This window comes from Coregonus lavaretus (genome assembly GCF_964263955.1).
Source record: "Coregonus lavaretus genome assembly, chromosome: 20".
Classification (NCBI taxonomy): domain Eukaryota; kingdom Metazoa; phylum Chordata; class Actinopteri; order Salmoniformes; family Salmonidae; genus Coregonus; species Coregonus lavaretus.
The window spans coordinates 14,210,924-14,237,644 of record NC_140007.1 but is presented as its reverse complement, the minus strand read 5'-3'; the positions used below and the strand labels follow the sequence as shown (position 1 = coordinate 14,237,644).

The following is a 26,721-nucleotide window of genomic DNA, read 5'->3' as shown; positions in this document are numbered from 1 at the left end:
CTTTTCACTACCACAAGAGTGCTCTCCTTGAATCCTTGGGATCGCAAAAAGGGGTTATTGAAAAAAGATGAGTGCTTCCTAGCGCTTTTTAGAAGCAGTGGGCAAATGTTGCATTAAAAACAATTAGAGTATTACTCAATGTGATTGATATGTTTTGTGCCGCTGTCTAGTAATATAAACATACTGTACTTATTTTGGATGGTGTCACACCACTATAAATACCCATATAAGTGAAAACTATTCTGTGTATATTGTCTGGATTGTCAATATTTATTTTAAGATACTTGTGAGCACTTAAGTTAATATATTTCCGCTTGTGCTGTTTTGTGTGCGTCTACATCTCAGTGGAGGAGCGTGGGTTGATCAGATAGGAGTGCAAACAGGCGTCTCAAATTAAAAGCTTTTATTTGACTGTAAACCTGTCCCTTAAAATCTGCTGCTTGCTTATGGAGTAGATCACTTGCTTTACTAGACAGACGTAAAAGGACGATGAAACTAAGGTAATCAACACCTGTCTGTGTTCTAGGATATCTAAACATTGCCACAACAGACACCCTAACCATATTGCATTTTGTTTGTGGGTCATTTTAAGTGAAGTATAATTTTTTTTACAGATGATTGTTTTAAGCAATAAGGCACAAGAGGCACTATGTAATGGCATTGTTCGGCCCGAGGCAAAGCGGAGGGACAGTCAACCCATTTACCTGTGTCTATATTCATTACATAGCACTGACTCGTGTGCCTTATTGCGGTTATAAAAAGGTTACCAATATTTTCAAATAACAATGAGTGACATGTGTTCATTAAAAACATTATTTTGATACAATTTTCATAAAATGTAATTCTTCCACTAGAAGATATTGTCCGGACAAACATCTGGTCATTAGTTATTTTGGTTATGTTGCTACAGACGCGCTAAAGTCGTTAATTATTTTTGCATTGTTGCTTTGTAAAAGGATTGGTTGCCCGTATTTTGTTGTTGTTGTTGCTATACAGGCTGACTAACGTTCTTGTCACTTGCTAGCTAGCTAGATAGCCAACTTCAGCTAACTCAGTCACGTCAAACATTGAACCTGAAATGACAGTACACTAGCTGCATTGTTGTTTATTTTAGCTTTTTTTCTACTTGGATAGTAATAATAATAATAATAATAATAATAATAATAATGACGTTGATGTGTGATTTCACCTGGCTCAGAAAAAGTTGTGTCGTCTGGGCACCGTTCAGTATGGTACAGAGATCAAAATTCTAAAGTGAAACATTGTTACCGAGGTCAGACAGGCAGACAGCGAGGCTTATATGAACCACCACACTAAATGCTAGGCTAGAAGCAAGGGGAAATAATGTGCGAGTTGAGATAAATACAAGAGATGATTTGGACAGCAACGTAAACATGACAATATTCTTATTAAGGCGCAGTGATAATTTAGATGGAACTTCTAGCAGGCGTAGGCGTGCCTGTGTCGGCGAATTCAGCATGGCTTGGAACGCTGCTCATCCAAACAACTCATTTTATAATGTTCCTGAGAGCCCTGACCACTTCACAAAATGGTTGATGCTAACATATTTAGTGGCAAAGCTTAATTCAGTTGGCAGGGTTCACAGGTCTCTGTGGTACTGACTTATCCTGGCCTTGAGGCTACAGCCAGGTCATTCTCTGTCCATTAACACCCCACCTAACTCGTCCTCATCATCACTTTTCTCCACCGTAACTGTCTTCGAGGCAGCAGTGAACTGAGATGAACCTTTCTATAACCTAAGAAAATTGCTCCTTTGAAACATTTCTTGGGGCTCACTTTTATGGATTCAATTGACAATTCCCTCCCATTTCATGGCCTAATACAATGTTAGCCATTTTATGAAGGACAAACAAATTTCAGTCAATTTTCTGATTCAGTATTACTTCACAATGTTCACCTATTTATATAAAAAAGTTGCTCTCACAGATTGTATGTGCTCAATTAGTGAGTAGCTAGTCAAATGTCTACCATTCTGTCCAAGAAGTATGTTTAAAATGAACAACAATCCTTTCGGGCTAATTCCACGACAATGGAGGCATGACATATATAATTAAGTACACAGGCATTTTCTCAGTCTCACAGCACTGATTAGTAGTTAACAACATGGTCCAATAGTTTAAAAATCACCATCAGTCCACGCCACTTATGGCCATAAAATCTCCCATTTTCTGCTCCTTAGCAGCTTCACCCCAGAATCTCTGCCCTTGCTTTATTTATATGTGTGTTTTGCCAAAGACAATAAACCAGAGTGTTACAAATCAGAAATTTGCTCTGATTTTTTTTCCACCGACTTTAATAGTGGATGCGGTGGCCAGTGTGTGAACAGCAGTAAGGCAGGCCAGCTGCAGGAGAGAGGTAGGGAGGGAGGGAGAGGGGGAGGCTGTTCTCCCCCAGCTTCAAACAGGGGGCTTGTCTTACAGTTGTAACTAATGGTCTTATTTATGCATCCACTGGCACTCTCACTTCAGGCTACCCCCCCCCCCCCCCCCCCCCCCCCCACACACACACACTCACACACACACATCTAACACCAAATTATTTCCCTCTCTTAACACCAAACTCAATTTTTCCATCCAAAATCCAGAATATGCTGTTAACATTTCAGAGAAGTCATTACATCATGGTTTATCTGCCAAAACGGAGTAGTTTTCTGTGTTACGATTCCCACACAAAGTCATTGTGTTCATTTTTATTTATAATTTATTTACACATTTTCTGCCATTGAATTTGAGCCGCCTAAGTGAAAGACAAGTTTCTTGTTCCTGTTTTAGACTTAATTTGACCAATGTTTCACCAAGTGGATATCAGATCTGCTTGGAAAGGACAGCCGCCACACTGTCGATTTTTCATCTTGGTTTTAAAAGGATGCACTCCCAATGGAAAGGCACCAGATCAAGCTCTCAGCTATCTCCCCTCTCTCACATAAACATATGGGTTGCATTTCAAAGCACCTTTTAACCGTAATCTTTAAATAGACTCAACAAGTCGAAATCACTTATTTTGTTTGCAGGGGGAGAAAACCCTCTTCTATGATTATTAATCTGCTTTTATTCAAAATAAGATTATTCTTTGCTCTTATAAAACTTTTGGCATTTTCTTTTTTAAGCCCCGAGCTGTCCACTAAGGGCTTGCATTTGTATATCTCTAATATAGCTTTGTCTTGAATATTATATTTCCACCCCGTCATAATCTAACTCTGTGGTTATATTGACAGTCAGCATTTTGTTATTTATAAGGCCGTTTTTTATCAGTAAATGAGACATATGCATGCCACAGCTGGGGGAGAGAGAGCAGATAAAGACTTTGCATTTAATAACCGCTAGTTTGCTAAGACGTAATGCCTTGATAAGGCGGACGTATTTGTGAGGGCTGGATTGAGTTCAATACCAGTTCTATACAACATCTACTGAGAGGACAGAGCCGGGCTACGCTGTGTCCTAGCCTATACAGTGTATGTGTGTGTGTGTGTGTGTGTGTGTGATGATATCCATGATATAATGAATTCTCTGAAATATTAGCAGCATATTGTGGATTTTGGATGGGAAAATGTAGTTTGGTGTTAGGGGTGTGAATTTTAAGCTATGCACGACTTTTCGTTCTAAACGATTGAATTATTCTACTTGGCAAAAATTTCTAAAACACGAACAAATTAAAAATACTGTATAGTTCAACAAAACCTTACAACCTATGCCACCATTCACTGTATGTTTTGGTGTAACTATACATTTTTGTGTGTTTTTACTCAATTGTGGTCATTGTGTTGCAGTCACTGTGGGATGATGGCTTATTTATTGGATATTGGATGAGTTGGATGAATACAGCTTTGTAGGCTACTCTATTTGGAGTGTCTGTGGTTTTTATTCATGGTCCTACTCTCTGCTTCAGTTTAGTTTGGCCTATTTTTTGGATTTGAGGGTGTTTGTTGGGGGATCAGATTCCGATGCCAATTGGCAGAGTTTGCCAGCTTCCCTTTTGTGGCTCTTTCATAATTGTATTACTTTCGCTTTGACCTCAATTAGCGAGGTATTTATATCAGGAAATGAAAGAGCGCCGTCGGGTACAGACGAGGGAGATCTGTTGAAAATTGACACCTGCTCTTCAAACGCCAAGCAGCCTTCCTAATTCTGGTAGGTCAATTTAGCACTCTTTCCAATTTCTGTTGACAAAGTTAGCTCAGCGCTTCCTTTCAAAATGGGTGTTCATTGTTCACAGTTTCAATAGCAAATGAAAATGATTCAATTGGAATGGAGGGTTTTTCCTCCATGCAAGTGTGAGTGGTTACACAGCTGTGCACCTCAGGATGACTGTACAGTATGTATTATGTGTGAGGTTTAGATACCGAGATAATATTTGTTGCGAACCACAGTACTCCCATAAGTCTCTAGTACTTGTAATGTGTTTATGATCAAATACTGTACATCTATTGAAGCCCTCCATGTTGTTCTTAAATTACTAGCTCCCTCTATTGTCTCCCATACTTAATTTCAAATTAAATTAGCCATATAGAGGTGCATCACACATTGGGCAACCTTTAGGCTTACATTTCCTCAAGACATAAATCTTTTAGGTGCTAAATTCCAAACACTGCTCTATTCCCCCCCCCCCCCCCCCCCCCCCCCCCCCCTCCCAACATTATACCAGCCCTACGTTCCTGCAACCCTCCTCCACCACCATACCCCACCCATCCTCCAACCCACTTGGTGCAGTCCATGCTCTGTCCCGACCTTTTAATGGTTTAATATGCAGTCAGCACTTAGGTGTGCTGTTCGGCTACGGAGAGTCAATATGTCAGCGTTTATTGATGCCCCACAGAGCTCTGCTGGGTTGTCAGGCTCTCTTTTCAGGGCCAAGCGGCCCCCTGAGGTGCTGTTTCTATTGGACCTGAAAGGACTGGGAGGCCCTGAGTCCCTCACACAGACTCGGTGGACATTCTTCTTCTTCTTCTTCTTCTTCATCTTCTTCTTCTTCTTCTTCTTCTTCTTCTTCTTCTTCTTCTTCTTCTTCTTCTTCTTCTTCTTCTTCTTCTTCTTCTTCTTCTTCTTCTTATTTTCTTCTTCTTCTTCTTCTTTTTCTTCTTCTTCTTCTTCTTCTTCTTCTTCTTCTTATTTTCTTCTTCTTCTTCTTCTTCTTCTTCTTCTTCTTCTTCTTCTTCTTCTTCTTCTTCTTCTTCTTCTTCTTCTTCTTCTTCTTCTTCTTCTTCTTCTTCTCCTTAGTATTACCGCAACCATACATTGAGACAAATGTGAATCAAAAGAGAGAACTTTGAGAATTAACATTATTATTACATACATGAATTTGGTGCAATGACCATTAAGTTGATATGTCATAGGAAGTGAGTCCTCCTGATCCTCCCTATCCATCCTCTCTCGCATCCCATCCACTGTGGTGTTCTGTAGACAGTGAGTACAGTGAACTTAAGATCTCTTGCAGCGAATGGGGGTTGATGCAGGTTTGGATAAATCTAGCCCCAAGGCCTGAGAGACTGTGGAGAAACAGATGCATGTCAGAGATAACGCAGTATAATGGCCTGTTTGTGCAGTGTTTTTCTCTCTCTCTCTTTAAATTGTCAGACAAAGAGAAGGGTGGCACAATGGCAACAAAATGCACACACGCATAAGGATAAACTTGTTCACGAAATAGACAACGACAATACACAGTTATTCTTGAGGAAGGAATCAAATCAAAAAAGCTTTGTAGACAGTGACGCATGGCATGGAGTTATTCAGTTAGCTGAAACTGGTCAATGCTTGTGTAAAACTGAAAGTAGGGCTTGATTGTAAATATACTGGAACTAATATGCTTTTCAGAATGACCCATAATGAGTGCATGCTGCTCTCTGCAGAGCTCTGTCGCTCTTTGTCCCTCTGTCTTGGTCGACGTCCGGGACAAACAAACTCATGTCAACAGTCAACAAACCATGGATGTTTCCCCAATGTTTACATTTACTTTACATTAGACATGTAAACGCTCTTGATGTAAAGTCCATGAAAGTAATTAAGGTGTTAAATGCAGAGAAGTACAGGGTATTTACAAAGTATTGATAACGTGCTCATGATACACTGCTAATAATACCCGCACAAATGTCAATACAAAGTATTGATAACATTGTCTCAGTGACATTTGAGGGTGATTGAAACATATTATAAGCTGACGTGTAGGGGAATACAACATGACAGCATGATATGCTGTGCGTAAAAAACGTGTTCTCTAGTATTACAACTAGGGCTGTCAAAGTTAACACGTTAATTAGAGTTAACTTTTGGAATCTTTCACACAGCTAGCAGCTACTGTAGAGCTGTCTGCTTCTTTTGTGGAGCTGAAATCATCTACTATGCGCTCAGCTTTGAGCAATGAAGTTAAAGGAAAACTTCAAACCATAAACACTTTTCCACGCGTTTCTTTAGATAACCAAAAAAACTTAATTTGCACAGAAGTAGCTAGCCAGTTATGTTAACGTTAGCTAGCTAATCAAACAAGAATGGCTGAATGCCTCTAGATTCAACACAATTTATTTTATTGTTTGTTGTATTTTACCCCCTTTTTCTCCCAATTTCAATCTTGTCTCATCGCTGCAACTCTCCGGGAGAGGTGAAGGTCGAGTCATGCGTCCTCCAAAACATGACCTGCCAAACCACACTCCTTAACACCAATGTGTCGGAGGAAACACCATTCAACTGACGACCGAAGTCAGCCTGCAGGCACCCAGCCCACCACAAGGAGTCGCTAGAGCACAATGAGCCAAGTAAAGCCCTCCCCTAACCCGGACGACGCTGGGCCAATTGTGCGCCGCCCTATGGGACTCCCGGTCACGGCCGGTTGTAACACAGCCTGGGATCAAACCCGGGTCTGTAGTGATACCTCAAGCGCTGTGATGCAGTGCCTTAGACCGCTGCGCCACTCGGGAGGCCCAGAACACAATGATTTTAGTCAGAACAGAACTTCCATTCCATTTAGCTTCTGTTTTGGTTGTAGTTCTTACTCAGGTCAAAAGATTAAAGCAAATTATCCCAATTCTAGTACAGTAGCAGCTTGTGACTAGTTCATGTTGAACATTGATAAGAAGTAGCTTAGGCTAGATCTAATAGCTGTATGATATTTTACATTCACTTTTATATCAGACCTGGCTGTTATTGTCTTAGAATACAGTAGAATATGTTATTGTTGTCTTAGAATACAGTTATTTTTTTTGTTTTCTATAATCAAAATATATTATACCAACAAACCAATGGAAATAGTTTAAAATAAAAACATATTTAATTAGGATCAAATTGCGATTAATCGTAGTTAACTACAGAAAACCAATGCCATTAACTTGATTAACATTTTTTATCATTTGACAGCCCTAATGATAACTATATATTATATTTAGTAGTTCATTTCCTTTACATGGGTAATTGTACACTATCTTTCTAGACAATGTGTCAATGGCTTTGTGTCACTGAGACTAAAAGAAAGACAGTCATGTTCTGTCTCCCTTTGGACTTCACAAAGAGATGTTGAATCGTAACCGGACGCTATGTGCTAGAACTGTTCATCTAGAAATGGGCGGCAGGTAGCTTAGTGGTTAAGAGTGTTGTGCCAGTAACCGAAAGGTCACTGGTTCTAATCCCCGAGCCAACTAGGTGAAAAATCTGACGGTGTGCCCTTGAGCAAGACACTTAACCCTAATTGCTCCTGTAAGTCGCTCTGGATAAGAGCGTCTGCTAAATAAATAATAATAATAATACCAAAATACAGTATGGTCTGTGGCGTAGCAGAGCGTTAGCTGCCTCCTCACACTACTTCCTAACAGGCAGCAGTATCTCCAATTGATTGCTCTTATCACAACAATATGATCCCATTGGGAAACACCAGCCTCCAATATAGCTAATTAACAGGCTTATTTAATTATAGTCAAATGAGACAATTTAGCTAATGTTCGTTTTGATTCCTGTTTCAGATTGATTCCTCAATTAGAGGGAAGGTTGCAAATGTATTTTTTTGTGCAAACATATGGCATTGGAGAATTCTGTGGACCCTGGAGGAGTGTACACACTCCCAGATACTTAATTAGCCTCTAATTTGGTGATAAACGCAGAGCCTCCCCAAAATTGTATCACTCTCCCCAGAAATTTCACATGGAATTACAGCTATCGTTATTTAATCATCCAAATGTCCCCGATCACTTCAACAATGGAGAACTGCCTTCAATTTTGACCCTAAAGTGTTAATGAGATTTGTTTTTGTGTGTGCGTGTGCATCTGTGTATACAGAACGTAGAATGTGATATTTCTGTGCTAAACAGTGCCTTCAGAAAGTATTCACATCCTTTTACTTTTTCCACATTTTGTTGTGTTACAGCCTGAATTTAAAATTGATTAAATTGAAATTGTGTGTCACTGGCCTACACACAATGTTCCATAATGTCAAAGTGGAATTATGTTTTTAGACATTTTTACAAATTAATTAAAAATGAAAAGCTGAAATGTCTTGAGTCAATAAGTATTCAACCCCTTTGTTATGGCAAGCCTAAATAAGTACAAATTTGCTTAACAAGTCACATAATAAGTTGTATGGACTCACTCTGTGTTCAAAAATATTGTTTAATATAATTTTTTTATGACTACCTGATCTCTGTACCCCACATATACAATTATCTGTAAGGTCCCTCAGTTGAGCATTGAATTCCAAACACAGATTTAACCACAAAAACCAGGGAGGTTTTCCAATGCCTTGCAAAGAAGGGTAGATACCAACAACAAAAAAATCAGACATTGAATATGCATTTGAGCATGGTGAAGTTATTAATTACACTTTGGATGGTGTATCAATACACCCAGTCACTACAAAGATACAGTACAGGCATACTTCCTAACTCAGTTACTGGAGAGGAAGGACATTTCCAGGCTGGTCACTAGGAACACAGGTTGATTTCGGATATTTGAAAAGGTCCTGAGGACGTTGATATATGCCGTCCTGGGCACTCACCAAAAACATAAAAAAATTATGGCACAGCTCTGGGCTCAAACTCAAAACACGCAGAGTCAGAGTGATTGTCTAGCAAGCAGGGAGAGTACTTGATGATACTAAATGGAAACAGTGTTTTATGCTTTCCCCAAACCATAGCCCTAACCTTAACCACTCAGAATGAATACCTAACCTTAACCCTTTGAGTTGTTTCTGTTTTAACCCTGTAACCACGCAGAATGAATCCTGTAACCACGTGCAATTAATGGGTAAAAAATCGATGTTCATCCAATTATGTCAAATCCCGAAGTGAAACTATGAGATCAGGTTGGGATTTCACCATGAGGCCAATGGTGACTTTAAAACAGTTATAGATTTTAATGGCTGTGATAGGAGAAAACTCAGGATGGATCAACTAGTTACTCCACAATACTAACCTAAATGACAGCGTGAAAAGAAGGAAGCCTGTACAGAATACAAATATTACACAACATGCATGCTGTTTGCAATAAGGCACTAAAGTAAAACTGCAAGAAACTTGGCAAAGAAATTAACTTTTTGTCCTGAATACAAAGTGTTATGTTTGGGGCAAATCCAACACAACACATTACTAAGTACCACTCTTCATATTTTCAAGCATGGTGGTGGCTGCATCATGTTATGGGTATGCTTGTCATCGGCAAGGACGACTCTTAGAACAAAGGGTGCTATCTAGAACCTAAAAGGGTTCTTCAGCTGTCCCCATAGGAGAACCCTTTGAATAACCCTTTTTTGGTTCCAGGTAAAACCCTATTGGGTTCCATGTAGAATCCTTTCCTGGAGGGTTCTACATGGAACCCAAAATAATTGTACCTGGAACTGAAAATGGTTCTACCTGGAACCAAAAACGGTTTTCCTATGGGGACAGCCGAATAACCATTTTGAACCCTTTTTTCTAAGAGTGTAGGGATGTTAGGATGTTAGTTTGTTAGGATAAAAATAAACAGAATAAAACTAAGCACAGGCAAAATCCTAGATTGAAATCTGGTTCAGTCTGCTTTCCAACAGACACTGGGAGACAAATTCACCTTTCAGCAGGACTATGACCTAAAACACAAGGCCAAATATACACTAGAGTTGCTTACCAAGATGACATTGAATATTCCTGAGTGGCCTAGTTACAGTTTTGACTTAAATCAGCTTGAAAATCTATGACAAGACTTGAAAATGGCTGTCTAGCAATGATCATCAACCAACTTGACAGAGCTTGAAGAATTTGATAAAGAATAATGTGTAAATATTGTACAATCCAGGTGTGCAAAGCTCTTAGACTTACCCAGAAAGATTCACAGCTGTAATTGCTGCCAAAGGTGATTCTAACATGTATTGACTCAGGGGTGTGAATACTTATGTAAGTGAGATATTTATGTATTTCATTTTCAATACATTTGCAAACATTTCTAAAAACATGTTTTAACTTTGTCATTATGGGGTATTGTGTGTAGACGGGTGAGGGAAAAATAAATGTAATGCATTTTGAATTCAGACTGTAACACAACAAAATGTGGAATAAGTCAAGGGGTATGAATACTTTCTGAAGCCACTGTATGTATCCCATTCAAAAGGCAGAATTGTCATCGTTATAATCAGCCCTAGCACTGTCTGTAACAGACTGGCTCTTCATAGTGAAACCAAAACACTTGGGCAGGCAGCATATGTCTTTTATTTATGCCGTGACACATTCGCCCGTTGTCCCCCTGTATTGGGGGTGGGGATCTGCTTGTCTGCCTCGCCATGGTCCTATTTGCGTGATAAGACCTAGCATGCCAATCATGGGATCTGGCGTAGAGACAAAGATGAGGTCCAGGTTGAGTCTCTCTATCGACCAGCAGCGTCTGCTTCATTACCATAATCTCCCTTTCCATTATCGGCAGAGAGGCACTGACTTTCCAGTTCCAGTGGGCTACTGTCAAACTTTATTTCCTTTCATTTGGCGGTCATTGTTCGCCACGGTCATGTGACACGGGGTGTAAAGCGACGTTAAGGATGTTGCCGTCAGATCAGAACACAGCGTGGAGGTGTGGTGGTGGAACACCTTGCCAGCCTCTTCACTGCATGTTTAGATTCGTCGCCTCAGCTTCTGTTTAGTCAAACACACAATAACATAGAAAAATACATTTGAGAGAGAGAAAGAGAGAGAAAGAAGGGGGGGGGGGGACTTAGGTGGTAAGGTGATTCAAAACATGAAGAAGATTGGTCTCTGACATTGGGCCAAATCCTCTCACAGATAATCATGTGGGATGACAGAGAGAGAGAGAGCGAGAGAGAGAGAGAGAGAGAGAGAGAGAGAGAGAGAGAGAGAGAGAAAGAGGGGCAGAGAGGGACACGGAGAGAGAGGGACACAGAGAGGGGGGGGGGGGGGGTGGGGGAAGAGAGAGAGGGAGGGAAAGAGAGAGGGTGAGAGAGAGACATAGAGGGAGAGCGAGAGGGTAAACAAAGTGATGCAAAGAGAGGATGGATACTGTGCCATTCTGCCCCTCCCCCTATCCTCCCTAAATCCAACAACATGCAGAATGGAACAAATAAATTCCATGCTGTCTGTGGAACGAAAGGCTGCAGCCACCAGCCACCCCGAGTACTCCAAGGTGCCTCTGGAAAGTGATCTGTAGGCCCACTGCACCGGCCTCAAATGTTGTCATGGCGAGTTAACGGCAAATCGCTTTGCACCAACCCCCCAAAACCTCCCCCGAAACAACAATAAAGGGATATACGATTTATGTGTAGATCTTTACTTAAAAATCTATTGGCCACTTAAAAAAACTAAAAAAATCTTTATGTGAAGGAAATTGGCACTAGGAATTTATTTAATTAATGCGGCCTCATGTCCTGCGGCCACATGTAATCTGTTGAGAATTCTCAAGCGTGAGCTTTTGGGGGTGTGAGGGGGTGTGAGGATGGGGAGAGACAAAAAGACATCCACCGTGAGACTCCTCCAGTGGCCTGTAATGAGAGTCTCCATCTAATCCCATAATTCCTTGTTTAATTAAACCACCGAGCCTGCCCATAGTCCAAACCAGGTTGATGAGCCTTTTATTTCTTGTGTGTTTGGTCATTTTTTCGTGGCACTTCACTTCACTTCACAGGAATAAAGTCACATGAACAAACAAATGCATAGAATTAATGTGCATCCACCCATACGCTCCTATGGCTAATGCCCAGAGATGCTTGCATCATTCCTGGCCTATGTGTCTTGATGACAGTAATATTCAGAGTAAGACTACTGTATCTAGAAGTGTCAAGTGTCATTACCGAAGTCAATAAGTATTTTGAAGCCTTTAAATGCATACCAGCGTTGTTTTTCTCGCAGTGTTGAAGTTTATTAGTGCTGTTGGCGTTAGAGCTGTAAGAGTTGAATGCCACACCCAGGTTCTGCACTTCTCAATTGTCCCCCCAGGGCTTTCATCAGAGCACTAGAAAGGAGCAGACAGGAGGCCCAATCTGACACATTATTACTATACAGCCCTGCTAACCCTCTCAAGTACCTCAACGCTTCTCATCACATCTGTTACTCGAAAACCTCCCAGGTTTCACATGGTACACACACACACACATACACACACACACACACACACAAATACATGCATACTCACCCACCCATATGCCCAACCAACCACCCATACGCACAAGCACACACATTCATCCTGCTTTGTAGGACATCATCTGAGGATTCTGAATGAGTTTATAATCAGTGACAGTGACACGAATGTAGATTCACAGCCGTCATTCCGAGATCTGAATGGAAATATCGTCCAGAATCACCCTGCCAGTTTGAGTCCACATTTGACTGTTGTCACTTCCTGTTATCGGAGAGGTCTGATTTGAGCGCCCGTCACGGTTCCTCCATAGCCATCCTTTCCTGTAGCACAGGAATTGTGTTACACTTGATGATTTGAAATGCAGCGTATCCACGTGTGGTTGAATTCTGTTTTTAAATTGGTAAATAAATCAAATGTTAAAAAAAGATTCTGGCCAGGCACCACCCTGCGTTGCTGAGGCCACGAAACAGCAGCGGAAAGAGAAAGGAGTCTGTCATAAGGGAGAAGGCATGTCTGTCAGACAGACCCAGACCCAGACCCCAACCAGACCCTGACCAGACTAAGACCCAGTCCTGGTAGGCTGGAAGGCTGTGGAGGCAAACAGGGTCAGAGGCACGGTACTAAAGCGTATCAGCGCTGAAAGGGAGGCAAGGAGGAAGCAGGGACACTGACCTCCCTCATCTATCCCACTCTCCCCTCCCTCCCTCACTCCTTCTCTCTCTCATTCTCTCCATCCCCTCTCCCCGCCACTGCAGAGCCAGCGTTGCCACCAGCCTCAACTCCCCCCATAATCGCCTGGCCACTGATGCGGCAGCCTGGGACCTGCACCCCTCTCTTCCCCCTCCCCTCTACCCCTCCTCCTCTATCTCCCTTCCTCCCCGGGCAGGCTCTGCTTCTCATCTCCCCTCTCCTCTCCTATCCTCCTCTTTCCCCCCCTCTCCTTCCTCCATCCCTAGCTCCATGCATATCTATGAGAGCAGCGAGAGGCGGCTGTGCAGCCATCCCTAATGTGGAATGGCTTAAATGCAGGGAGAAGCCATGGGGAGGATTAGGGCCCTGTGTCTGGAGAGCTGAGCCTCTTCAGGCGGCCGGGGGTGTGGAGGGCCATTTGGAGAAGGATCAGCCCCCATGCACACTCACTGCCCCCAAACACTGTCAATAAATATATATAGCCTTAAACACCCAGGGAAATGAGAAAGAGGGACCCTCGTCGACCCTCTCTACTGTCCGCAAGGGTGGGGGGACGGGAAGACCTGACTGTCAGTGTGTACTCAAGTGTACACTGTGTCCACTTCGAACATGAGTGTTTTTGATACAGTTAAAGAATGCATTACTATCATTATGAATATGGTTTGATAGTGGCACAGTGTGTTGAGTAGTGTGTCGACATTCAATCGTGTCCAACTGGCCAACCTGAATGAATGTGTTTGGTGAAATAGCTTACATTTAATTTGAAACAGCATGTATGGAACCTCACCACTGTGAAGTCACTCACATGTTGTCACTGGTGTACATACAGCCACAGAGATCCTATTAAATGATATATGTAATTCTATGCATACGGCATCACATTACCAGTAACCACTTGCTCTATTTACACCCCTATTTACACATTTCATTAGAGACAATGGCGTCACAACTTCGCAGTTTATCCTTTGCATGCTCTCCCCCAGCACAATGCTGAAGCCGAACCGTAATTAAAACCGATGGCTGTACGTAGCCGATAATCTGCCACTGTGGTTATTTTAAAACACCAGCATGGGTATATTGTATATTGTGTGGCACTAATTTCATTCAATCCCCGCCACACAATAATATATTGGCAATATTTACACGCTGCCAGTTTGTTGTCGCGCTGAGCCCCAGGCCATGGTGGAAGAATAGTGCTACACGGATCGCCAAGGTGGTCTGGAGAGATTAGCGCCCCCCTCCAATCTGAGCTGCCCGCCCCAGGGCATTATGTGTACTGATGCTGGATTGTGTTGACAGAAAAGGATCTCATATAAATAACCACACAGTGAAGTAAATACAGTCGTATTCCCTTTAGAGTGAGCCATAGGAGGGCATGTCACTGGAGGACACAGCCATCCTCCCCATCAATTAACCACTGCCTCCCTCTGTGAACAACATCTCTCCATGGTTGTTACTTTAGAAAACTGCTATTTTAAGGAACATTTTAATTGTGTTTTGAAGGTTTTACTTGATTTTGATAGGTGGTTGTTTTACATACCTGAACGCACTGATTGCAAGTCGGTCTGGATAAGCTTGTCTGCTAAATGACCTAAATGTCCATTTGAATGTAATATTTCAGTAGACATATATATATAGTGATGGATTTCTCAAAATATGTACATTTGAATGCATTTTCGCCGTCGTAAGTTGTCATAATGCTTTCATAACCTTGATATTCCACCTGCTATAATGGTATAACATGACATGACAAAGGTAATTTTATTTGGACATTTGATTGCTATGACCAGTCATGCATGTTAACAATCTGCATCATCATAGCCAAGAACCAAGAATGTATGCTCCTTTTCATTGTTCATTTATCTGTCCGGCTTGGCTTAAAGTTTTAATAGAAATCATACAGTCAAATGCATTTTCAATGGAGTGGTACTGCCATAAATGTTTTATAAACAACGTAAAAAGAATGCATGTGAATTTAGACTGGTGAACTGCATTTCCCTTCAACAGTATGGTACGGTGTCCATCAGTACTTATCCCGTCGACTGAATTACACAAGAAGACCAACTGTCTGTCTCTGTCCCCGATGCAGGTAGCCGTATGGACGAAGGCTCAGATGTGGAGTCGGAGCCAGACCTTCCCCTGAAGAGGAAGCAGAGGCGCAGTCGCACCACTTTCACGGCCGAACAGCTGGAGGAGCTGGAGAAGGCCTTTGAGAGGACACACTACCCTGACATCTACACCAGAGAAGAGCTGGCCCAGAGGACTAAGCTCACAGAGGCCCGTGTACAGGTAGGACATGCTGTAGACGCATGCACGCACACCAACACGTCCGGGTAGTGTGTCCTCTCAAAAGCCTTCTCCAGCTCCTTCAGTTGCTCACGCAGCACACACACACACACACACACGCACGCACGCACGCACGCACGCACGCACGCACACACGCACGCACGCACGCACGCACGCACGCACGCACGCACGCACGCACGCACACACACACACACACACACACACACACACACACACACACACACACACACACACACACACACACACACACACACACACACACACACACACACACACACACACACACATTCAACACACCTCTATACTAGTACTAATCACAAGCTCAGAAGTCTTCACATAAAGGTACCTTCTTGTCTGAGAGTCTATGGGTCAAGAAGAACAGAAGAGCGTGTCAAAGCCAGCACCTACTCCTCAACACTTGAGAGAGCACAGCGGGGATGACGATACCCTATAGGATTAGTCCTCTCTGTAGGGAGTGAGTATGGGTTTCAGGGTGAGAGTCAGCCATAAGGGGAGATGTCTGAGAGCACAACACGATGTCATCAGATCTACTGTAATGCAGTGTGTGGAATGCAAAATAGCTGGGAATGTTTCATCATTGTGGCCTTCCTTCCAAATTCCGTAATTGTGGAGCATCCATGCGAGGGGGGTGGGTGCAGTAATCCAAACATGGCTGTAATAAGTGCAGAGTGGGGCTGTAAAATGAATAGAACAATTATTCCATTTCAATTTGGGATACAGTTTGCTTTTCATATGTCATGGAACTAAAGCTCACAATGTAGGTGATATTGTTGTATGACTAGCCTGTGGAGTAGGCCTATGCACCATGCTAAATGCTGGATGTTTATGGAGGGTTTAGGGTTTTTAGTAGTCAATGGTGTTTGTTGGCTTTCTTTAGCACCCAGTTGTTGTTGATGAGTGTTATTGCTGGATTTCTTTTGGCACAGACAATTGTTTTGTAGTTTTCATTTTTTTTTTTCTGGGGGGGGGGGCGGGGGGGGCTGTTTCCCGTGGATATCCACAATGGCAGCTATGTCCTTCTCAGTAGTGGGGGGATTCTCAGCCAGGATTGGCACCGCTTTTGGCATTTTCTGGCACCATCCTCGTTCTTCTCGCACGTCCCCATATTTTCAAGCCTAATGTTTTCGCACACCCATTTCATATTTATCAAATGCGTCCAATTTTTTTTATTCCGACATACGTAAAAGGGGCTCGCAAGACTTCAGCTGTTCCAAGCCGGCCAGAGAGCAGTTCTTTCTTCACACTTAAGTACGTTTTGACACCTCTGTTCTCTGTAAGTTCCTTTTTCCTTCTCTAAGTAACACTGAAGGGAAAATACAGTGGAGTTATAGCAACAGCTGTTGGGTGCGAGTGAGGAGGGGGCTTGGGGGAGATAAGTCGGGGTTGCATTCCTGATGGATTTCTCACTCCTCATACTCTTGGCTGGGATCGTTTCTTCCCACCACTTTCAAGCCCACCGCTCCTTGTAAAATTCACTGCATATTAGAGAGGATCTCTCACCCTCTCTCGGGAGCCCCTAGTCCACCACCAGAAACATGAATCAATCAAGGGCTTGTTTTAAGACAAAAAAGAAGAAGAAGAGGAAAAAGAATGGACCAGGAGTGTCTCTCCTTTAGCCGTGAGTCCTGTCCTCATTCTCGTCTCACTCCTCCCTGCGGCCAGTGTTTCACTTTAGCACCACCAGTCTACTGCGACACGCAACAAACAGAAGTTCGACGACAAGATAGTCTTTGTCTCTGACCATTCAATGTGAACAATCGTAAACAACGCATGTTTTCAGACACCTCATGCCCATTGGACATGGTAGCACACCTCTGTGCTGCAGTTGGATATTGGCAGGGTTGGTTAGGTTACTTTCCAAATGTAATCCGTTACAGTTACTAGTTACCTGTCCAATATTTTCATCAGTAATGTAACCTCTGGATTTCCCAAACTCAGTAACTAATCTGATTACTTTCAGTTACTTTTGGATTACTTTCCCTTTAAAAGGCATTAGAAGAAAAACAAAAGGATCCATGAAACGCATTTGGTGTGTCATCATAGTGGTCTCTGACTTGTGGTCAGACTCGCTCAGGTGGAACAAACTTAAACTTGAGTATTTTTTCAATGCTGAATTGAATATCATTGAGAAAACATCCCATACATACCCTACAAGACATGCCACCAGAGGTCTCTTCACAGTCCCCAAGTCCAAAACGAATTCACGGCAATGTACAGTATTATACAGAGCTATGATTGCATGGAACTCCCATCTCCAATTACTCAAGCAAAACGCAAAATTACCTTTAAAAAATGGATAAAACAACATCTCATGGCACATTGGGGACTGTGAAATGACACACAAACCCACGCACACACAGACAAACTCTATCACACTCTAACACACACAATCTACACATATATTATTAGTTATATTAGTTATATTGTTTATATCGTTGTATTTAACATTTGTGTGACTGTCCTTGTCTGTCAGTGTATCAGTGTTTTGTTACTTGTGTTTTATGTTTTTGTGTGGACATTTACATTTACGTCATTTAGCAGACGCTCTTATCCAGAGCGACTTACAAATTGGACCTCATGCATCATTTGTGGCTGAAATGACAAATAGACTGTAGCCTGTGACATGTTGGAATATTTAGATACTTCAACATGTGATTCACTTCAAATCAAATCAAATCAAATCAAATTTTATTGGTCACATGTGCCGAATACAACAGGTGCAGACATTACAGTGAAATGCTTACTTACAGCCCTTAACCAACAGTGCATTTATTTTTAACAAAGAAAGTAAAAATAAAACAACAACAAAAAAAGTGTTGAGAAAAAAAGAGCAGAAGTAAAATAAAATAACAGTAGGGAGGCTATATATACAGGGGGGTACCGGTGCAGAGTCAATGTGCGGGGGCACCGGCTAGTTGAGGTAGTTGAAGTAATATGTACATGTGGGTAGAGTTAAAGTGACTATGCATAAATAATTAACAGAGTAGCAGCAGCGTAAAAAGGATGGGGTGGGGGGGCAGTGCAAATAGTCCGGGTAGCCATGATTAGCTGTTCAGGAGTCTTATGGCTTGGGGGTAGAAGCTGTTGAGAAGTCTTTTGGACCTAGACTTGGCACTCCGGTACCGCTTGCCGTGCGGTAGCAGAGAGAACAGTCTATGACTAGGGTGGCTGGAGTCTTTGACAATTTTGAGGGCCTTCCTCTGACACCGCCTGGTATAGAGGTCCTGGATGGCAGGAAGCTTGGCCCCAGTGATGTACTGGGCCGTACGCACTACCCTCTGTAGTGCCTTGCGGTCGGAGGCCAAGCAGTTGCCATACCAGGCGGTGATGCAACCAGTCAGGATACAGCCATACTGTCAGCTGTATATTTTTGTACTACTTGTTAATTGTTGTTTGTGACTGTGTTTTTGCTGCTATTGACAGGCCAACCTCCCTGTTAAAACTATTAATGAAGATTAAATTACAATTTTATTGGTAGTCTGGTGAATTTTGGTAAACTTTCATTGGTAGTCTGCAACAACAGACCTCAATGTTAACTTTTCTTGCACTGAACATTCCACATTCAATCCATTTAAAATAGTAGTGCAACCATACATTTACATGTCTTTAAAATTGGATTGTATTGGAGCCTAAACTGGAAGCCATCTACAACTGACAGACAGAATGCAATTTCTGCCTGGGTTAATCACTGATCAAAATTAAAGTGGATGCGCTGATCCACCGTGGGCTCTGCCGCCTCAGCCATACTGACAATCTATCATCAACACGTCCACTCCTATTTATAGAGTTTATCTCGTGATCTCGACAAAACAACTTTATTATGACGTGATCACGAGAAAATTATATTGTGTTCATATGTCCTCTCTGGACTTCCATACTGAACAGCATTTGGTGTCATCTTTTTCCTGTCTTAAAAGCAAACATCATTGGGACAGTGGGATTGGTCAGCCACGGATCATGTGATGTGATTGTTGTTGGCAGTCCATATCAGAGGCTCTGTTTAGCTTTCAGCCATGTTAGTAGGTCAGCTCAATGTCCCATTCTCTTAGTACAATCCCCACGGGGGAATTTGGCCATTATACGTATTTATAGCTCACTGACTGATTCAAGTAAAAATATGACAAAAAGGGACATTTTTCTTTTTTTGTCAATAATGCGGCTAAATTATGTCATGTGAAAGCCTGAGGTATTTGAATTGTGGCAGTAATTCCGTTAGGCGACTTTCCTTATAATCCAATTCTGGGAGGCTTTGAAAAAATCTCAATAAGGTCAGTGCAAATGTAATTTTTGAAAAGGTCACTGAAAAAAATGTCCAGGACATGAAAATAACATAAAGAACGATGTTGTGCTTGTGTAGTGCTCACACAATATGTAGTGCTCACACACGTGTTTGTGGACAAAGATTGCAAATGTAGTTTACAGTTTGGCCAATGGACAAAGCGATTCCAAAGATTGAGAAATTGTTCTTTGTCGGATGTCATGCGTGCTCTCTTATTGCGAGGATGGATGGCTGGGTGGGTTTATGGATGGATGGGAGGCTGGGTGGATGGATGGATGGGAGGCTGGGTGGATGGATGGATGGGAGGCTGGGTGGATGGATGGATGAGGGTGAGACACAAATGTCATATTTTTAAATCTTGTCCACATTGAGCTGAAGTCAATTATTGGTATACCCAGGACAAAGTCTTAGAAGTTTCTGTACTCTTTTCCATCACCCTTGAATATACAACTGACCATGCAAGAGACATCAGTCAACTACTGACTGGACCCCAAGTTAAAACACATCTCTGCCAAATATAACAGCATACTCCCCTTCCAGGGTGGGTTCCATGGGGCGAACTCTACGGTAACAAAGGGCTTCTTTCAGTCCTCCATCCACAAAGAAACTGAAGAAGAAGGTCCCACCTGAGTTAGTACTCTACTGTACGTCTTAGAAACTAATTGGATGTACCAAATGGGATCCCACTTCTGACACCTAATGTGCCAATCACAATTAGTGCTCATTCAAAGTAAAGTGGTTCATGGGAGATGATTAACGGGACCAGAAGCTGAGCACCATTGACTCCCAGTCATGACTCGGAGCGTGTTAAAAATGGCTCCCTTCAGGGCACCCACTGAGTGGGGCTGTTTTGAACGAGTCAGACACCCGGTGCTTCTGGGGTATCTCTTTTAATGCAAGCCCTCGACAGTGCAGACAGGGACCTAGGGGGCCTAGAGTCAGGCACCTGAGGAGCCAATGGAGAGGGTAGACAAAGGTGGCCTGAGCCTCTTAGCTTGTGCAGCACCCCGTGGCCTGGTTGTTGACCTGGCTGGGTGCAGCTGTTGCCTGCCTGCCTGACATGGTATCCAGATGTCTGAGAGAGGGTGAGAAACAGGGCTGCTGTGGTGTGTATGTGTGTGATGGGGGGGGGGGGGGGGGGGGGGGAGGCTTCTATGAGAGGGGGAAGTCTTCAGCATCAACAGATTTCTCATTTCATGTGGTTCTCATAGAGAGAGACACACACAGAGAGAGCGAGAGAGAGCGAGAGAGAGCGAGAGAGAGCGAGAGAGACAGAGAGAGAGAGAGAGAGAGAGAGAGAGAGAGAGAGAGACAAACAAACAGCCCATCTGTCTTCATCAGCCACCACCACTCCGTAATTACATCAAACCAACAGCTTCTCTCCACACACGCACGCACACACACACGCATGTACACACACGCATGTACACACACGCATGTACACACACGCACACTCACTCACTCACTCTCTCACACACACACACACACACACACACACTTTTACAGTCTCTGTTTGACAAATGAACGGCACTGATATGTATCTAGCCCAACGACAGGGATGAGTACTTCCAGATCTTTAGGAATGAGCCATGGCTACCTGTCTTACTGAAAACCAGGCGCATGCACGCTCTCTCTCACACTCACACACACACACACACACACACACACACTCCCCAGATACTGTACACATGTTCCCCTGCTGACAACATAACCACACTCTCCAACCCACAGACAGCGATAAAGAACATGATTCCCAGTCACACAGAAAATTGATGTTTTCTGTCAATGGGAGTGACAGGTTTGTGAGGCTGGAGTGGTGGCTGTATTCCAGTTGTGTTGACCACACGGTTAATAGGGGATATGGAAATTGAGAATGTATATCAATGATTAGCTATACCCCTTACATGCGAATTGTCAAATAAAAATCCAGATTTTCCCACAATTGTCATACTCCTCCACATTACACCTACACGTAATATGTATTAGCCTAACTCATACTTCACTGCATTACTTATTCATTCCATACATAAATACATCAAATCAACAATACACGGTTTCAAAGTATATCATAATACCTAGATACGGCGATACCTTGACTCGCTTAGATCACCTCGGTAGTGGAGCTCGCTGACAACGGAGCTCTAGGCCTAAAGCTTTGTAGCCTTGTAGTGCAACTTGCCCTGCTGCTACCGTTCAGAGTCAAGTCAAAGCTGCTCCTCCGAGTCATTTGTTTTGTGCGCCACAAAAGAACAAATGGGATTTGTGTCGACTGTAGAGTTGGAAGCAGTGGCAGTGTACCCGCGCTGGTGTTCAAACAGAGGGGTTTATTATTAGAATTTAAATGAATTTCTTTCAGTCTCTCTTTACTCCTGATACTTATCGGCCTAATCCGCCCCTCCACTCCCCGATTCACACTCCCAGCTACTTTAATTAGCATAGCACCAACCCGGCTAGCAGACAGAGAGATCGAACACGGGGGAGAGAGATACAGGGAGAGAGAAACAGGGAAGGAAGGAAGGAGGGAGGGAGAGAGAGAGAGAGAGAGAGAGAGAGAGAGAGAGAGAGAGAGAGAGAGAGAGAGAGAGAGAGAGAGAGAGAGAGAGAGAGAGAGAGAGAGAGAGAGAGAGAGAGAGAGAGAGTGAGAGAGAGAGAGAGAGAGGAGAGAGAGAGAGAGAGAGAGAGAGAGAGAGAGACTATGATCAGTCTGGGGCTAACTGGGAAAATCCTCTCTCTTGGTCTTTTGTTCTGATCTGTGACCATCGTTGCCAGGTTACTGGTGTCACTCCCCCTGTTGTAGAGTGGTGTCTCATTAAACCCTAAGGAATCCAGAGAACTCTGGACACAATCGAGGCCTATACTTTTCTAACAAGACATTAAGAATGGGAATACCCTACCAAAATGAGATGAGGTCCATGAATAGGAAGAACATGAGCATCTTTGTGACTGTGTGTGTGTGTGTGGTGTGTCTCTGCATGTGTGTGTGTGTTTGTGTGTGTTTACATGTGTATGTGAGTGGGTGTGTCTACATGTGTGTCTGAGTATATGTGTGTGTGTGTGTGTGCGTGCATGAGTTTGTTTGTATGTGCGTATATGTCTGCACGTGTGTGTTTCGTGTGTGTGAGTATATGTGTGTGTGCCCTGGTTCATGTGGACCATCTGTGGGCAGTAAAACAGCATATCTCTGTGTGTCTCCCCATCTCCAGTGGAAAGAGAGAGAGAGAGATGCCCCGTGGCCCTCTATCAGGGCTTGACCTCTGGATGCCAATGTCATGTAACCTCAGCCCTTCACTCTCCCCAAAAAATAATAATAAAAAAAACTCAGCTCCCTCGCCCTCGCCCTCACCCTGCCACCTAGAACCAGACCACTATCTCTGCCTTAAAGACACAATCTGTCACTTTCAGCCCCCTGCACTTGTTTGTGAATTGTGATGGTGGGCCAAACCATACCTCCTATCCATTCACATCTCTCATTCTCAGAGAGAGAGACAGCGAGAGAGAGAGACAGCAAGAGAGAGAGACAGAGAGAGAGAGAGAGAGAGAGAGAGATGAGAGAGAGAGAGAGAGAGAGAGAGCTACAGAGAGAGAGCTACAGAGAGAGAGAGCTACAGAGAGAGAGAGAGAGAGAGCTACAGAGAGACAGAGAAGAGGCTACTGCAAGAGAGAGAGAAGAGATTGATGTTGGTCTTTTTCATGCCTCTTAGTCGCTGTTATGTTGGACTTTTTGGCTGTGAAATTCAATCACGTTATCCAGGTTTTACTCGTCATCGCGCCCGTCTCCCGGTCATTCCCCCCGCCAGCTAGCCCAACAGTAATCCCAGACGATATCTCCCCAACTGGAGAACATACGCACACACATGTAGGCAGGTATACAAACACACGAAAATAGAACAGAATGGTTTTTAGCTCTGTCATGAGCTAAGCTAGGGAATTTACTACAGTCTTTATTTAGAGAGAGAGAGTGAGAGGGGGAGGGAGGGAGAGAGAGAGGGAGGGAGAGAGGGAGAGAGAGAGAGAGAGAGAGAGAGAGAGAGAGAGAGAGAGAGAGAGAGAGAGAGAGAGAGAGAGAGAGAGAGAGAGAGAGAGAGAGAGAGAGCGGGAGGGAGAGAGAGAGAGAGGGAGGGAGAGAGGGAGAGATAGAGGGAGAGAGAGAGAGAGAGAGAGATCCTTCCAAGGTGACATTGCAGTCAGATTCCAGAGCAGAGTATCAAGTCCTTCTCAGTGGCTGGTGGTGCTCAGAGCAAGCCTCTTAGGAAATCCGCTGAGCCCTGCAGCCGCACTCACACAGAGCAGTCTTACAGTAAACACACAGTGAAAAATAGAAATAAAACCTACAATGTGACTTAAATGCTTTCGGTAATGATTTTATTCATAAGGAGTGGACGTAAAACCTGTCATGAATGTCTTATGCAGTTGTATTAAATCAGTTGTATGTATGAGATTCAGTTGTAGTGAATATTTTGTACATCGTTGATAATACACACGTTACAGTGTCAGTGTTAGCATTGGTGTTGCTAACTGGCTGCCATTGGTGGTGATTCTTAAGTGAAGCAGGGAAAAGGTTGGTGAATCGAAAAGTGTCTTAGCTCATCCCTCTCACTCTTAGCACCTAGGGCAAACACTGCCTAGTGTAATTATTAGAGTCTACCCTTCGAAAATAGAACTCCAAATTATATTCTACACTTGAAAGGCACACTTGAAAGGCATGTTTTTCATTTGCACAAATGTAAAACTTCAAATGTAGTCAGTGAGGAGAGGAAGAAAGTGGGTGGCCTGGGGCAAAGTATAGGTGGTGTGTGTGTACTTTCACTCACTTTAATTCTCATATTGTGTGTGTGTGTGCATGTATGTGTGAGCGCGTGAGTGCGAGCACGTGTGTGTGTGTGTGGGCATGTGTGTGTCTGTGCATGCTCGTGCGTGTTCGGGTGTGGTGTGTAGGCTATCCATCTGCGTGTAGGCCCGTACTTGTACAAGGCTTTTCTCTTTTACTAGCCACGTTTAATTAAGACCCAGCAATTAGTGTCCTGTGGAGTTGAAAGAGGGGTCATTTGTGCCTGTAGCCATGCACTGCTCTTTCATTTACCAATCTGCTTAATCTGGGCCTATGGGAGTGGAGAGGGAAGCTGACAATACAAGAGGGATAGGGGGGCTGGAAGAGCTATAGCTGGGGGAGTGGGTGAGGCCGAAGTCCTGCTGAGCCAGAAGCACCTGGAATATCAGTTTGGGCCTAACACCTTTGCATATATCAGTTTGGGCCTATCACTTTTGCATATACTGTAGGTTGAAAATGAGATTAAACTTTTTGCTAAGCATAAGTCATTAATTGATGTCTATGGGAGAATGGTGTGTAGATGTGGAGTTCGACACACTTATCTGAAGTTAGGATTCTCTCACAGTAATGTTATTCTGCAATCACGCAAGAGAAGCATCTGTGTTTCAGACCCGATCTGGCCAAGCCATATGGACGCGTGTGTGTGTGTGTGTGTGTGTGTGTGTGTGTGTGTGTGTGTGTGTGTGAGCAGCGGAGCACAAATGTGCATCCCTGTCCCAGGCCATCCATCCGTTGATCCATGCGAGCCAGCTGAAAGGCAGCATTGCTGGGGCTGAGAGTGCCTGTTTAAAAGGCCTCTTTGTGGCCCATTCAAGCCAAGCCTCCATTGTATCCTTGTTTCAGTGGCCCTCTCAATGGTCCGGCCCATTTGGGAGACAACAGGAGATTAACTGCACAGACAGTGTATTAAGTGTTGATGAATTGGCCCCAAAAGCCATAGATCAATGACACAGGCCTGCTTTTTCCTACCGCATATATACAAACATACATACAGATTTAGGATCTTAATTTGATCACCCTGTTGCAGGATAACTTTCCTGCAATGCAGGACATTTAAAACTTGTAGTGTATTTGAGGTTTTAAAAGGCTCCTTAAGTTTGTAATTTCCACTTTGAAATTTCAGACTTGATTTTCCCTTACGAAAAATAGATCAACACCTATACAAATTTCAATAAATCATAATTCACATAATAATTCACATTTGCTGTTGGTGCAGGATTATTTTCCTGCTGTAGCAAACTGGCTCAAATTAAGATCCTACGTCTGTGCACAAGCCCAGAGCCTTTAACTGGTTGGTTTAAACACACATAGGTATGTTAGGGAGGGGAAAGATCCCTTACTGCCCATTTTAGATGCATGACAAGATTCATGTTCCCCTTGAGTGTCTGACGTGTGTTTGTCTTGATGGCCGCAGTTTGAGACAACATTGACTAGGTGCTCAAAGACACAATGTTTGTTTATCAGGAACACCTTCCTAATACTGAGTTGCACCTCCCCCGTTTGCCATCACAACAGCCTCAATTCGTCAGGCATGGACTCGAAAGCGTTTCACAGGGATGCTGGCCCATGTTGACTCCAATGCTTCTTACAGTTGTGTCAAGTTGGCTTGATGTCCTTTGGGTGGTGGACCATTCTTGGGAAACTGTTGAATGTGAAAAACCTAGCAGCGTTGCAGTTCTTGACACAAACCAGTGCACCTGGCACCTACTACCATACCCCGGTCAAAGGCACTTAAATCTTTTGTCTTGCCCATTCACCCTCTGAATGGCACACATACACAATCCATGTCTCAATTGTCTCAAGGCTTAAAAATACTTCTTTAACCAGTCTCCCCCCCCCTTCATCTACAGTGCCTTGCAAAAGTATTCATCCCCCTGGCATTTTTCCTATTTTGTTGCATTACAACCTGTAATTTTAACCGTTTTTTATTTGGATTTCATGTAATGGACATACACAAAATAGTCCAAATTGGTGTAGTGGAATGAAAAAAATAACTTGTTTCAAAAAATTCTAAAAAATAAATAACGGAAAAGTGGTGCGTGCATATGTATTCA

The 26,721-nt window shown here is 43.1% G+C and overlaps 1 protein-coding gene across 1 annotated transcript in view; it reads left to right on the top strand.

Annotated features, from left to right (window-relative positions):
• The window catches only part of LOC311147370 (paired box protein Pax-7-like), a 66,015-nt gene that overhangs the window by 13,827 nt on the left and 25,467 nt on the right, over positions 1–26,721 (top strand). Inside the window, exon 5 of the mRNA XM_084184061.1 lies at positions 15,322–15,521. Within this exon, the coding sequence (XP_084040187.1) occupies positions 15,322–15,521 (200 nt within the window). The remainder of the gene's footprint in view (positions 1–15,321; positions 15,522–26,721) is intronic.